Source organism: Cavia porcellus, unplaced genomic scaffold (assembly GCF_034190915.1).
Source record: "Cavia porcellus strain 051 isolate PalLab524CR breed Dunkin Hartley unplaced genomic scaffold, mCavPor4.1 scaffold_28, whole genome shotgun sequence".
Lineage (NCBI taxonomy): Eukaryota > Metazoa > Chordata > Mammalia > Rodentia > Caviidae > Cavia > Cavia porcellus.
This window is the reverse complement of record NW_026947511.1, coordinates 29,694,129-29,709,246: the sequence shown is the minus strand read 5'-3', so window position 1 is coordinate 29,709,246 and position 15,118 is coordinate 29,694,129. Positions and strand designations below refer to the sequence as shown.

Sequence of the window (15,118 nt, the reverse complement as noted above, 5' to 3'; positions counted from 1 at the left end):
CCTCTACAAACCGTGAGCTAAATAAATCTTCCTGTTTTAAACTTTGAGTTAAAAGAGTTTGGGTAATTTGTCTTAGCAATGAGAGAAAAGTAACTAAGACATGTTCTTTGCCTCTTGGAGCTCTCCAGGGATGGTGACAAGGGGAGATGCGGTGCCTTGTGGGAGGGGCCTGAGGTTTCCACATCCAGGATATGCATTATTGCCAACATAGGGACTGGGAGTCAGGTAACCCCGGGAGCAGTCCACCCCACCACAGGACATCAGGGAGGTTCTTACCGGAGGAGAATGTTCGTAGATGTTGGTGCTATAAGGCAGGTTGATGAAAATGGGGTCCATGTCCTGGATGTCTGTGATGATGATAGCCAAGTTGGCCAGGGTGGACAGAGGCCTGGTCTTATCTTGATCCTTAGAGGACAAAGAGATACATGGCTTTAAGTTGAGCAATGCTGAGGGCATGCTCACACATGAGTGCACACGTGCATATGCACAGACCCGCAGTAAGTGATACACATGTGCACAGATCTACATACAACAACAACACACACACACACACACACACACACACACACACACACACACACACACACACACGTATCCTGCAGGGAAGCACTTACTATGAGGAGGCTCAGGAATACCAAGAGCTTTCAGTGACCTTTGAGCTGGGTAGGAAAACAATCAGAGTCCCCAAATTCCGGAGAATAGTGGCTTCTCCTCTCCCAAAAATAGTTCAGGTAGAGGCAGATATCTTGGCCCCAGCTTGGCCCAGGATTGGCTTCCCGGGTGTCCAGTGTGTGAGATCAATGGCTTGGGGTAGAGACGGCCCTGTCCTCAGCTCCTCTGCTGTGTTCAGTTCCAGGACACAGCCCCTTTTGTACCTACCTCCTCCTCCCCTTCCAAGATAGCAGGAGACTGGCCAGGATTGGAACTCCTCAGAAGAAAGCCTTTGGCTACAGAGGAATACCTGGGACCCGCGTGCCTGATTTAGGTTCTGAACTCATGGGGCAAATGACTTCTCTGGTTGAACAGCAGGGGGAGCTCCAGGGCCTAGGACATCTGGGGACCTCTAGGAAGGACTCCTGGGAGGTCATGCAGGCCACCCACTGTGGCTGTGGCCAGACAGGCAACATGTCAACCATCAGAGTTAGTTGGAAATGCAGTCCTATAAAAGCTCACCAAGAAAGGAGACCTTAAATCTATGTTCTAGTTCCCTAAACACACAGCTGACTCTGGTGAAGTGGCCCACTGCTACTTCGTCTCAAAAGCCCACAGTGACAGCAACCACAGTGCTGCACACAAATTCCCTCCGGTCAGGCACTGTACATGCATGGGTAGATACTAAGGGCTCACTGTCCAGAGGAGTGACAGAGATCAAAAAAGGGGAAGTGACCTGTCTAGTCATACAGGTGGTGAAGGCGTAGCCAGCACTCAAACTCTGGCAAAAAAATTGACCTTTAGCAGTCTTGAGTTGGGACCCTAACTCCAGCTCAGGCTCTGCTTGTCTGTTCTCATCCAAGAAGTTCTTTGCCCCCGAGTCCCCTCATTTCTCTCTTTCTCTCTGTGATCTACATCTCGGGATGTGAGAGTGACTGTACCTAGGTTAGATTCCTGGGACCTCTGGAGCAACACAAGGTGTGACAAGAAGCCTGGGTTGGGCCCTTGTCGCCTGGGAGGTGAGAGTCCTCAGGGGGGCACAGGAAGGGGGCTTCAGGGATAGGAGTGAGGGAGCGGAGAGAACGGAAGCAGGAGGGCTCAGCCGGGTCCACAGGCCACAGCGGGGAATCCAAGCCCCTGACCTCATGGGCACGAGGTGCCAGTAGGTCTGACTTGCCACTGCCAGCCATGGGCAGCTGGCTGTTGTGCAGCCTAGTGCCTGCTGTCCTCATCCCACAATTGTGGCTGCAGTCCTGTTCCTGCCATCGAGGACTGGTCCAGCCCTCCTTGGACCCCATGTGAGCAGTCATAATGCCAGGCTCCAGCCGTGACCCAGCAGCCAAGGGCACAGCAGCAGCACAGAAGGACTGCTGGTGTCAGCTTCTGGAGGAGCAAGTGCAAGGCCATCTACCACTGGGCTCTAGGGCCCCTCCTGCTTGCTGCTTCAAGGCCTGATTGCCAGGAGATTAACAGTAATTTAACTGTATTCATCACACCAGCTTGAGCACAGGCCTCTCCGTGGCCCGGCCACCCACAAGCCTGCCTGTGCCTGGCTCTGGTCTATTCCTGAGTCCCAAAGTCATTTGTATAGTGGATGGAAATTATTCCTAAGCAACTGGTTCACGGAGAAAGAGGGCAAGCAGGTGTGTGTTCTGAGGCCAGGTGTGGGTACATGGAACCCCACACTTTGCAGTGTGGAGTCTGTAGAAGGCTACATGGGGGTGAACAGAAAGCAACTTGAACCCAGAGGTCAACTTCACAAACAGCAGCACACAGGTCTTGTGGGAGGGGAAGGATGGGAGTGTCCTCTGCAGGGATCTCCCCAGGGGCCAGTGGGACAGGGTCAGGGGAGCAGTTTTCATTTCTTGGTTCTGGGGCTTCTGGTGTTCTGGCTGTGCCTGGGGAACCCCATCTTTCAAAATCAGACCCTTGGCCAGTCCAGATCCAGTGCTTAGGGTTAGGGATCTGTGAGCTGCCACAAGGTCCCACATCACTGGCAGCCTCCACTGTAGCTCCACAGAGCTAGGGTGAATGCTGGGGGCCAGGATGGTGGGTCCTGGGGTTGAAGGGGATTCCTGTTTGCTCTTGGCGTGAGTCTTGCAAACGGAAGTCCAGAAGAGGACAGCCCAGCCTCTTGACCTGCTACCAGCTGATAGTGCCAGCGGTGTCCCAAGGCAGTAGCAAGAGCAGGGAAAAGGGAAGTGGCTTGCCCATCTCTCAGGGTCTCGACAGAAGCTGGCAACCCAGGCCCAGCTGTGTGTTCTGTAGACTGGGCTCCTGGCACAGGACTGGGAGTCAGCAGACCTGGGTGGGGTTCTTACTCTCCTCTCCCCCCATCAGCAATGTGGGCCTCGATGTCATCTCTCCTGCCCTGGACCAACTCTTCCCACAATTTCAGAGGCTATCAGGATGCTACACACAGATGGATGGCCCCTCTAGAATCATCATCATTACACAGAGCTGTGGCCAGGATGCTGGGACCCCTCAGACTCCTGCAGCAGGACACAGCTTGGCTCATGCCTCTGCTTTGTGTCTCAGGAGAAAGAGGACACTATTCCCTCTGCATATTCTAAGGAGGTGACAGTGTTGCTCTGGACCAGGTAACCACGGGTGAGTCTGATGCACCCCCATGCCTTAGTGTTCTCCTCTGGAGAATGGTCATCATGTTGTGGGGCTGGCTGAGGTTTAATGGTGACAGTCCACATGAACACAGCACAGTGCCAGAAACACCACATGGACTCTGACAACAGCTGTCACTGTGACTCCCCTCATTCTGTGCAACTGGGCTGGAAGAGGCAGACATGGGGTCCGGGGCCCCGCATGTGACTCACCGTGGCATTGACGGTGAGCTGGTAGGCCTGCGTGGTCTCGTAGTCCAGCTCCCGGATCACAGTGACAATGCCACGGGCACTGTCGATGGCGAAGAATTGGGAGGGGGGCTGGAAGGAGTAGAGGACGCTGCCGCCCGCGCCTAGATCAGGATCTGTGGCGTTCACGATGAAGATGGGCGTCCCCACTGGAGTGTTCTGGGTGAAAGCAAAGCAAATCAAGGGTGAGCAGGAGCCCGGAGCAGCTGCCTGCACAGCGACGATCCCCAAAGCCCAGTAACGGCGTCCCTCCAGCCAACCAGACCCCAGGCCCCGTCATTTTCATTCCAAGACGGTTCAGAGCAGTTTAAAATGCAGTATCCATCTTTTCTCCTTCCTTTGATGGCCTCCTGGTGGCTGTAAGAGCACTGGTTCCACAGATGATCTGCTCATCTCGGAGACCTGGATGAGGGGCCTTTCAGTCCCCAAACCCATTTCGTGGTCATTTCGCTTCCTCTATTGAGTGCCCCTTGGCTGCCCAAGCCGCAGGCCTGGGATGCACGGGACCCCAACTGGGAATTTTGTGTCAGGGAGATTTCAAGGGCAGGGCCGGGAGGTGTGTGCTCCAGGTGCCTGGCAGGAGGCTCCTTTGCGCACCACGTGTGCTGTCTTTGCCAGGGGAGGGGCACCCATGTGCCATTCCTGGGCCTTTGCATCGGCCATCCTAGGGAATCCATCTGAAACTCACATGTCCCCACCTCCCAAGAGCCTCTCATGGCTGCCCCTCCTCTGTAGTGGGCATAGGCCCCTGTTCCTTCAGACTTGGAGTCTCCAGTTAAAGGCCACATCCTCAGGAAGGTTTCCAGAACCCTTGGACAGGTCAGTGCCCCCAGGTCCCTATCACTGCCACACCCACATGCGGGACCCAGGCACCCAGTTCATCTTACCACCCGAGCTCCCACCAGGCCAGTGCCCGCTTTCCCTCACAGCATACCACTCCATGGAAGTCACACTGCCACCTTGCCTGGCACGTGCCGGGTGCTCAGCAAACACCCTTCAGGTACACACGCGGATCTCTGACAGCTTTTAGCTCACCGTATACTGAGGGCCGGTTCACATTTCCTGCTCAACCTTCCCTTCACAACTCCACCGCACCCACCACACGGCCGGCTGTGGATGCCATGCCTGCTAAATGTTGGCAGAGCACATTTACCCATAATTCAGGGCGCTCCAGACACATCCAAGGAAAGCCAACCTCATAAGGCTCCTCACAGAGACAAAAGTGACAGCCATCAGCGGATGCTCTGTGCCACGCCCTGTGCTATGTACGGGCTGCACCTGTCAGCTCCGTAACAAGCAGCTTTCTGGGTGGCAGCTATCACCCTTCCTCAGAAAAGGAAGTTGAGCCAGACAAGATGACACACGCCCCAGTACGATGGGCGGCTGAGGCAGGAGGGTCCTAGTTCAAATCCAGCAACTGGGCAACTTAGCAGGACTGTCTCATAATTAAAAAGGGACGGAGGATACAGCTCAGTGCGAAGGCCCTGGGTTCAATCTCAGTTACAAAAAAAAAAAGAAGGAAGGGAAAGTTGGCATAGGTTAAGTAACTTGACCAAAGTCCCAAAGCCAGGCAGAGGTAGAATCCAAGCGCTGCTAATTCTAAGTGCATGCTCTTCAGCTCACGAAGGCCTCTCTAAAACCTGCACCCGTGCTTTCCCTACTCTTCCATGTGACTCTGAGTCACACTGTGGGCATGGAAGTCTCTACAGGGCTCTGCTCAAGGAGGCATCCACGTCTCTGCCTGCTCTCCGTGCTGCCATGGTACCATGCCACTCCCTGAGTGGTTTCCGCCTTTGGGCATCAGCCTCGGCTGGAAAGGGCTTCCAGAGCACACAGCCATGGAGCTGCCACAGTTCCTTCCTGAGTCTGCTGAGTTGCTCAGCAGGCAGGTGCCAGGCTGAATGGCCAGGCGTGCAGCCTGCCTGTCTTTCCGTCATCCTGTGTATCGGGAGCGTGGAGCATGAGCCTGTCCTGCTCACTATGGCTCCTCAGTCCCTCTGCACAGAACACAGGTCGCACGCACTTATACTGTGCCTCCTGAACTCAGCAGGCTCCCCAGTACCTCTGGCTCCCTGAATGTTGCTTTTCCTTTGCGAGGTCTGCCCTGCCCCGCTTGGCTGCTTGGAAAAGATGCTCTTTCCCTCCAGAAGAGAGCAAGCTGGCAAAGGGCAGAGTGGCTTCAGGCCTCGACACCCATGCCATGTGTCTTTGGGTTGCTTTCTTAATTTTTCTGTTCTCTGGATCTGCTGTCGTGTTTTCCCCAAATGCCAGTGTTTCATGGATGGCATGGGGAGGAAACAGGGCAAGAGGAGAAAGTCTAGGGTGTGGCTTCCCCACTCTGTCTGTCTCTCCACCAGCAGTCCCCCATCCCTGGCCTCAGCTTTCAGGGGACTCTAGTAACACCGTTTCCTCCTCTTCCCATTAGACTCAAGGGTAGTGAGGGCTTCCTTTTCTTACTAACCCATGCATACCTCACTCAATATGCTATATTTTCCTCCAACCCTGCCTACTTGCCATGGTTTGGATTTTAAATGTCCCCCAGCCATGTGTTAGGGTCCGGTCACCAGCCAGTGGAGCTATTGAGAATCTTTAGAAGGCAGGGCAGGAAGTGAGGTGGTCAGGGCTTTCCCTTGCAGGGGATATTGGGAGCCTGCTCACTTCCTCTCTCTATTTCTGCTTTCTGGCTGCCATGAGGTAAGTAGTTTTGCTATGCCATGGCTCCCACCATGATGTACTATGCTGCCACAGGCCCAAAGAAACAGAGCCACCTGTCCACGAGGCAAAACAAACCTTAGTTCCTTGTAAGTTGATTTTCTCAGGCCTTTTGTCACAGCCATGGAGAGCTGACTAACATGCTTCCTTTTTCTGTGCTGGCTTCTCACAGTCATGTCTTTATTGGAATCATTTAAGATAAAATTTCCCTGCCAGGAGCCTAAAAGGCACAGACATCTGCAAATATAATACACAGCCCTGGAGACCAAGTTCCTCAGGCCCTTGACCTGCTGCCTGCCATGGTGGCACTGACTTACAGAAGATCCTTCTGGGATCACAGCTCTCTCTGCCCATCCCCGCCAGTCCACATGAATGCCAGGCCAGCCCCTCCCAATCCAGAACAAAATGCCCAGGCCATGGTCCCCATAACAAGAAGAGACAGATGCAGAAGGATGTCAGAGCCTCTCATGGCAGATGAACCCCACAGAGGTGGCACACAGAGGAGAGGGATGGCACCTGTAAGATGTCAGTTCTCCAGCCCCTGCCTCAGGGAGACGAGGACATTTCACTCATCTGTACCTTGTGGTCCAGGGAGAAGGCTCATTGAGCATCAAATCAGAGGATTTAAGAGCAAGACCCAGCAGCCAGTGGCGGGAGAATTCCCCTTCCTGACCTTCCTGGATTACACTTCATGCCCTGCAGTGAAAACATATTCAATTTCTGCATAACTTAGGAGAGGTTTTAAACAGCCCTGGCAAAGAGCCATGCATACACTTTAGAGGGGCAAACTATCAAACTATCAGAGAGAAAAGAATGTTGACTTCCTGTAGTTTGGGTCCTGGTGGCGCCATGCTCCACTGGAGTGATCACAAAGTAGGGGCAACCTGTCAGCACACACATCAGGGGCTTCTTCGAGCATCAGCTGCTCTTCATAGCAATGCACAGATGTGCACACAGGTGTGCAGCCTCCACATGAGCAGAGTTTCTACTGGGCCAGGAGCAGCTGGGTTTTCAGGTACCCTGTGGGCAGTGCATGTTGGTGCCCAGAGCATGAACTCTGAGTTGGACACCCTAACTTTGAATCTAGATCATTCCACTGGGAGACCTACATATGCTGTAAAACTTCTTTTGGTCTCAGTTTCCTCATCTGCAAAATGGAGCTATTATTAGCACTACCTCCTAGGGTGATTGTGAGGAGGAATCATGCAAGATAAGGCATGAAAAAAAGTAATGCTTCTTGCTGGGCCAGGTACATGGCAAGATTAAGCAAATAAACAGTCATGATACTTATTCCAGAAATGAATAACGGGAAGGGTGATGTGAGTGCTATTTAAGTGAATGATATTAGAAAGAGTGTAAATAGTCAGGGAATCTCTCCACCATAAATTTGAACAATTGAACCTCTTATAGTTCAAAAAGAAGCTGGGCATAGTGGTGCACACCTGTAATCCCAGCACTTGGAGGGTGAAGGCAGGAAGACCACCAATTCAAGGCCAACCTGGGCCACATAGAAAGACCCTGAAGCAAACAAAATGAAATACAACAAAACAAAACAAACAAAAATTCATAAAGAACATCTTTGATTTCTGGCTGATGCAGGCAGGTAAAGGAGGTGGGAGAGCCTCAGAAGACCCTCACTGAGTCTGAAAGCCTGGGTGAGAAGGGCAGGGTGGGTCTAAGAGGGCAGAAGAGCCCTAAACAAGGTCAAATTCTGATCGTATGCCAAACTGGGATGACTGGTACGCAGGAGCTGGAAGGAACTTTGGGGATAAGGTAGTACAACTTGCCCATTTTACAGATGAGAAAAAGTGAGCCCACGGTATGTATATGCCCTGCTCCAGGTCACACAGGTGGTTCCAGGCATAGCTGTGACTGGAAATCAGGTGCCTTGACTCCTGATAGGACCTTCCACCGGCTCACCCTTCCTTCTAAATAAAGTTGCTCTTTATACAGGAAGCTCTGCTAAGGGGATGTTCCTACGAAGCAACTTCAGACCCAGGATACATCTGATTGGCCCAAGGGTAATCACCTGACTCACACAGGCCAATCAGATGGGGCTTTGCAAATTGAATCAAAATTTGCTATGGAAATCTGAAAGATCTTTGATATCCAATTAGGGTGAGAGTGGGCACCATGACAGTTTGAGAGAGGAAGCTGTGAGCAGGCAGCCAGCCACGGGAATAGTGCAGAAAGGGAGAGGAGATGGAGGGAGGCCCTGCTCTTGGACTTCCTTTCCTACCCTTGGTGTACTGTGTGACAGTACAGGTATGCTGGCCTTCCTGTGAGCATCTCTGGTACATGATTCTTTCCAAGAGTCTCAGCTCCTTGCTCCCACATGTCACCCCCAGAACATGGCAGAGCCTTGGGCAAGTGTCCTCACTCCCGCAGCTCTAGTGCAGGCTCTCCAACCCCTCTGTTGGGTTCTGCCCCTTTAACACCCTAGCTGGGTCACAGGAAGCAAAGCTCCAGGACACCATTTCTGCTAATAAGGACACAGTGCATGGGGAGTCTAAAACAATCTGGGTGAAAGTGGCTTCCTCTTCTTGTTAAGTGACCCCAGGTACTCCTTTTAACATGCAAATCCATGGGGGTGACTGGTGATGATCAGTGGGGATCAGTGTGGGGAGGTGGCAGGGTGGCAGGGCACAGCCTGCTCATGGACTCTGTCAGCCTGGAGAGGTGGGTGTGTGGGCATCACCTCCTTTCAGACTTCACACCTGCCTGTCTGTCCCTCCCAGCCAGCAGCCTGCACCCCTGCCTCTCCCAGTTCCGCTTAAGCTTCCCATCACCCCGATGGACCTGCTGTAAATGGGCCGCCCTCTGCAATTCGGAGACAAATAAATCTTTTTGCTACTCCTTGGGGTGACAGGGGAATAGACTCTAGGAAAGTTCTGCCGTGCAAGGGATCTTGTTCGTTAATAATAATGATAAATAGCTCACTTCTCCCGGGCAGTGTGAGTTACATTACACTCTGGGCTCCTCTAGAGGAGATTTGGGGTGCTCACTGGAACGGGTTGGGGACTGTGCACATCCAGGAGAGGAGTGCGGGAGGAAGAGAGGCAGGAAGGGGATGGAGAGAACACAGAGAGGGGGACAGCGGTCAAGGAAGGAGGAAGGGGCAGGATGGCGAGGGAGAAGACAGGGAGGACAGAGGATGTGAGGACACGGGGCTGGGAAGGGTGAATGGGGCAAATGTGGGGGCCAAAAGGACAACGGGAATGAGAGGAGAGAGAGACTAATGCTGGGGCATCAGAAACCGACAGAAGAAGAAGAGGCATCAGCGAGGAAAGGTTGTGAAGGAAGGGAAAGCAGTACCGAAATTCAGCAGCGAGGGAGGGGAAGTCAGGAGAGAAAGGACAGGGCACATGCTGTCACATTCGTGGTGGACCCTCCCAATTAGATTAATTCTGTACCCCTGACCAAACCCTGCTAAACCCTGTAGCATCTCCACCATAGGTGCTATCTCCCAAGGCGTTATTAATATTTATGAAATGCTTGCTAGATGCGGCCACAGTCTTTAATATCTTATTATAGAGCCTGTTATAAAATGCATTAGTAATAAATTCCTGACAGATGGAGTTCTGACAAGGTGCAGGCACCTCACTGGGTCAGAACCAGGAACAGGCCTTCCTATGCGCTGCTTAGAGGCTAGTGGCTCTCCCCAGGGTGGGCCTATGGACGTGGCTCCTCCCATCCTCCTTGGCCTCTGGTCAGCAGTTTTTATGCAATTCAGCTCATTGCTTCTTATTCCCAGATGGAGAACTAGAAGCTCAGAGAGACAGGCAACTTGTCCAAAGTCACAAAGCTTGTAAACAATGAAACTAGAGTTCATACTCAGTCCCCTTCTCTGACCCAAACCTCAAAGGACCCAAGAGGGGGCTCAAATTGTCTGAATTAGAGAAGCCAGGGTTGATGGGAGATTTGATCCAAGAGGAATTTTGGAAGGAAGGGGAATTTTAAAATTGCACAATTGCCCTGAGAATATGGGCATGGGCTCCTGCTGTAACAGGAAAAACAGAAACCAGAGCTTTCTGAGCAAGGGGGGACACATGTGCTTGGGCCTGGCTGACTGCCAAGCAGGTGCCTCCTCTCTGTGACTCTGAGGTGTGCAGTGCTTTGGCAGATGTCAGGCTGAGGTTCTGTGGCATTCCAGCCCCGCGACTGAGGGAGGTGAAGAGGGATCTACAGGAGAGGTAGGCAGTGTTTCTGTCTAAAATAGTCAAGAAGGCACGTGAGGGCACCCCTGGAGAACGGGGCGTAGAACCCATAGAGAGAACCACGCAAGGAGGAGGAGAGGGAAATCCCATGGGGCCATGAGGGCGGCCTCTCGGCCCCATTCTGGCCGGGAGAGGACACACTTGTGTGTGCACAATCCCACATGTGCACAGATGTGTTCCAGGACAAGGGGACAGACATGATTTCATAACATCTCTTCTCTAAACCAGTGTTTGCTCTCTTTCAGATGATAGCTGGGCTCTAAAGCGGTGCCAGGTTGGCTCTTAGAGTCAGTGTAGGCTGCCCAGTGGAGGTGCCAGTCTAGTGGGCAGAAGCCCCAAAGGGTGAGGGTCCATGTCACTCGAAGCCTGGCTGGGCTGGCCTCCCCCGCTGCTGGATCTCCACTGGAGCAGCTCAGCTTTCTGCCACTTGAGTCCCATGTCTTCTGCGGTGATTTTCAGAACCCCTAGGAGATGCTTGTCCAAATGCTCACCCAGGGCCCGCCTGACTCCTGACTGTGCCAGTCTAATCTGCTAGAGCGGTCTCGGACTCTCCAGAAAGGCACGTATGGGCGCCACTGGAGAACAGGGCACAGAACCCATAGAGAGAACCGCCACCCACTCCTCCTCCTGCCCTTTCTGTCTGTTACTTACTCGGGCCACCTCTTCCCTCCTAGCACTGTTACTTGTCCTTATAAAGGGTTGGATAAATGTTTTAAAAGAATGGGGACTTTCCAGTAAACACAGCAGATTGAACACATCCACTTATTTCTGCTTTTGTCCCAACCTTTCACCAAAATGACAATAAGGGAATTAAAAATGTATAAATCCACAAGGGCAAAAAGAATAGGAGAAGAGACGATAGCAGATGAGAGACATCAACGAAATTCTGGAAGCTGGAAACAGATGGGCCTGTTATGTCTGCTGCAGGGACAGCGAGGCTGAGGCTGAGGACCGTCCCGTGCAGTCTGGGAAGGCCCAGGACACGGAGATGCTGGGTCCTGCTGTGGGGTCGGCAGGGCAGGACTGACAGTGAGAAGACTGGCTGGAAGTGTATAAAAAAGGAGGTGGATGCTCAAGCCCCTCCTCAAGCCTTGCGGAAGGCAGAAGGTTCCTGTCTAGAGGGGCCGGGCCCATGGGCTCTAGACTGCAGGCTGGGAGCTGGACCATTCCTGCACAGAGAGAGGTAAGGGCAACCCCTCCCACCCCGCCAGGCTCTTTACCATTCAACCCCTGGAAGACCAAGAGCCTAGCAGGTCTAAGAAACACAGTACAAGAGAAAAACCCAAATAGTAACAGGCTGGAGTTTCTTCAGAGGATCAACCAGGTCCTCACCCAATCACCCCCAAATGAAGCCACTGGTTAACAAGCAGCCCCCAGCATATTCAGTTATAAGCAGGCAGCTAAATGTGAACGTAATCTTAGCTGTGGATGACAGCCAAGGCTCACTTCCACTTGGGAAGAGGCTCCAGTGTGAGAGGCACTGGAGGGGTAACAAGGGTCCTTAGCACCCTGAGAGGACAGGACATGGTCTCCTTGAAACAGGAGCCCTCCAAGAGGAAGAAGGGCCCGGCAGAAAGAAAAAATTCAACAGACGACTTGGAAAACACAGAAATTCCTCTGAAGTGGAACAAAAGTCACAGATGCAAATGAGGAGAAAAGTGAAAAAATCAGAGGAACAGCACCCCGTGAGCAGGGAGGAATGATCCACAAAATAACATTTAACGCCATATTTTCACATGGAAGAGATCATTATGTGCTTATAAGCAAGAGTCACAGAAAGGCATAACATGATGACATTTTGAAACACTGAATATGTAAGAAAACATCCTAGAGACTTTCAGAGAGAAAACAAAAGATCACATACAAATGACCGGGAGTCAAGGTAACACCAAAGCTCTTAACAGTGGGGCTGGGGATTTGATTCAGCGGCACAAGCACCTGCCCGGCAAGTGTGAGGTCGTGAATTTGAGCTCCAGTACCCCACACCACCAAAAAAAATCTTAACAGCATTATATACTGAAATATAAAGGGTGGAATAACTTTATATTATGAGGAAAATAATTTCTATTCCATACTTCTATACCCAGACAAACTATCAACAAACACAAGTATAGAATAAACATAGCTTTCAGAAAAGTGAAAAAAAAAAAAAAAACTTTTCCCATGAATGCTTTTCCTGGAAATCACTGAAGGGTGTACTCCAGCAAAATCAGAGTATAAATTAACAAAGGCAAAAATATGAGACCCATGGCACAGGGATTCAATACAGGAGAAAGACAAAGAAATTCACAGAGTGACTTTTTCCTTCACTATGCCCACTCCGAGCCATCAAGCCTTTTGTCACTTGGCCTTCAAAACACCATGCAAGTCAGCTGATCCTGACTGAGGCGGAAGAAGGATCCTCCAGAGATGACATAGCCAAGAAAAATACCAACCATTCTTTAAAAAAAAAACAATATACTTTTCACCTACTAAGAGGAGGTATTCAGCTATCCCAGAATATTTAGAGATGAATAAGCCACAACTTCAAAGAACAGTAGGCTAACAAAAACAGAGAGGAGATTATTAATTCTAGGGAAAACAAAAGAGGAACTATAATTCTAGTATATTGCATGGCTCAGCTATGAATAACATTTATATAATCATTATAGTGTGCATGCTAAACACTATTTTGGCTAGAAGGGGGGATGTAGCTATGCTTGGAGGAATAGTGGGGAACATAAAGAGTGGGGTATGCATGTGTGTACAGCGAGATGAGGTGGGAGGGTTGTGCATGTGAAATCCTCATCCTTTGCAGCAGAAAGCCCATAGTCTAAAGCCCTACGATTTGCAAGCGTGTGATACAGGGTTAGATGAGTGTCAGTCACTGAACAAGGCTGTCTAAGGGTGGGAACGGACGGACAGAGCACTACTGTTTTATTATAAGCCAAGCTGTACTATTAGGCTTCTAAACTCAAACATATGTTAGTTTGATAAAAATAAACGTAAAAATGAAAACCAGTGTGTCTGCCTGTGGCTGGATGTCTGAGTGGCCTTTTCCCTTCCTGCCCTGCCCCTGTGACAGGTCCTGGACAGCCACTGCCCTAAGGATTCGTCCTCCACAGCATTCTTCATTTCGTTTCTCAGACACCAACCCTGGCTCTGCTTTTACCGCATGGCAACATCTCCAGACCCCTGGCATCCCCATAGAAGGATCAGAGGTCCTGCCTCCAGGTTCATCTGTCACTCTGTCCCCCAGCACCCTACTGTTTTGCCCAGACTGATTACACACCAGCCCTGAAGTGGGGGTCCCCCCCCTTCTTGGGTGGCCATTCCTTCTTTTCCGCCTCATTCCTCTGATATTCCTCAGGTTAGCTATCACCTCCCTTCTTTGGAGAGGCTGTTGGCCCCACAGGGCTTCCAGAACCCTGGGATGCGGTGGTATGCTGGACACGGAGGGCTGGCGCACCCTGGTCAGAGGGACATGTAGGTCTTCCCCCACCTGCTCAAAGCTTGTTCTGTTGCCAAGTATGACATTCGAGTGTGAAATGCCCCCAGCTCCTTCCCATTCAGAGACTAAGGTGACTTTTCTCACTCCACACCAGCTCATTAATGACAGTAGAGTCTGGAAATCTCCCTCAATGTCACCTCCTTCTGGCACCATTTAGGCCACCTCAGTTGCTGACCAGCAAATGTGGTGGGAGTGCTGGGCAGCACAGTACCAGGCACCAGGGACAGCACACAGGTGGCAGACCTGCCTGGCAGCTGGCTGAGGTTACCTGCAAAGAAAGAAGGAGATAGGAAGGACCTGACGGCCATGCAGCCCATGGCAGGCTGCTTCCAGTGCCAAGCAGTGTATCCCTTCCCTCCTGGCAAGGCTTCCCTCATCTTCTCTGGGGATGGCAAAAGTGGCTGAGAATATAGGCAGGAATTGGGAGGTCTAGTCTTTGGCTGGCCAGAGCAAAGTTCACCTGTGTCCCAACCTGATCAGTTAGTCTGATTGGCTGTGGGGAGCAGCATCCTCTCCAACCAGCTGCTGATCTTCAAGGAGAAGGTGGGATCCAGTAGGAGACAATTATCTTCATGCTCATTGGCCTGACTGGGAAAAACCCAGATGTAGCCATCCCCAACTCTGGCTCACATCCTGGGTGCCCTCCAGGAATCACACGTGTGACTTCCTTCCCTGTCACTGTGGGTTACTACTGGGAACATCTGATGCCTCAGTTCTATCATCCAGGAAATGGGTGCAGCAACCCCTCAACCTGCCTTCTGCATAGAGTTGGAATAGAGATCAAATGAGCTAATACAGGGAGAGGATCCCTAATTCAAAAATTTGAAAACTGAAATGCTAAATCCATGTGAATATCCCAAAATCTATGCAAATATTCCAAAATCTGGACCCAGGCCTTTTTAAAAAATTGTTTTCCTGGGCAGGGAGGTGCACCATTCCTGGGGGTACTGTAATGCTAGGTTGATGTGTGAAGTGGATGGAGCAAGCTCTTATTCCATCTTCCAGCTCCAAAGATCCATTTAATATATTGTCCTCAGATAGAGGACATATCAGATATTAAACTGATAAGAACAGACACTATACTTGATCTTAGCCAAAAGGCCGAGAAGCAATGGGCCCAAGCTTTTTGGATAAGGGGTACTTAACCTGTTAGTGGGAAAATACTTTCAGAAATCCAAGGC

At 51.3% G+C, this 15,118-nt stretch overlaps 1 protein-coding gene and 1 non-coding gene across 12 annotated transcripts in view; both read right to left on the bottom strand.

Moving 5' to 3' along the window:
- Window positions 1-15,118, bottom strand: part of Cdh23 (cadherin related 23) — a 374,671-nt gene that overhangs the window by 215,857 nt on the left and 143,696 nt on the right. For all 11 annotated transcript variants that reach the window (XM_063238627.1, XM_063238629.1, XM_063238628.1 and 8 more), the window contains exons 7-8: window positions 3,483-3,677; window positions 277-405 (exon numbers count right to left, since the gene is read on the bottom strand). In XM_063238627.1, the coding sequence (XP_063094697.1) occupies window positions 277-405; window positions 3,483-3,677 (324 nt within the window). The remainder of the gene's footprint in view (window positions 1-276; window positions 406-3,482; window positions 3,678-15,118) is intronic.
- On the bottom strand, window positions 14,860-15,050 carry LOC111758002 (U2 spliceosomal RNA). Its single transcript, XR_002792251.1, has one exon. It is a non-coding gene; the product is annotated as a U2 spliceosomal RNA (small nuclear RNA).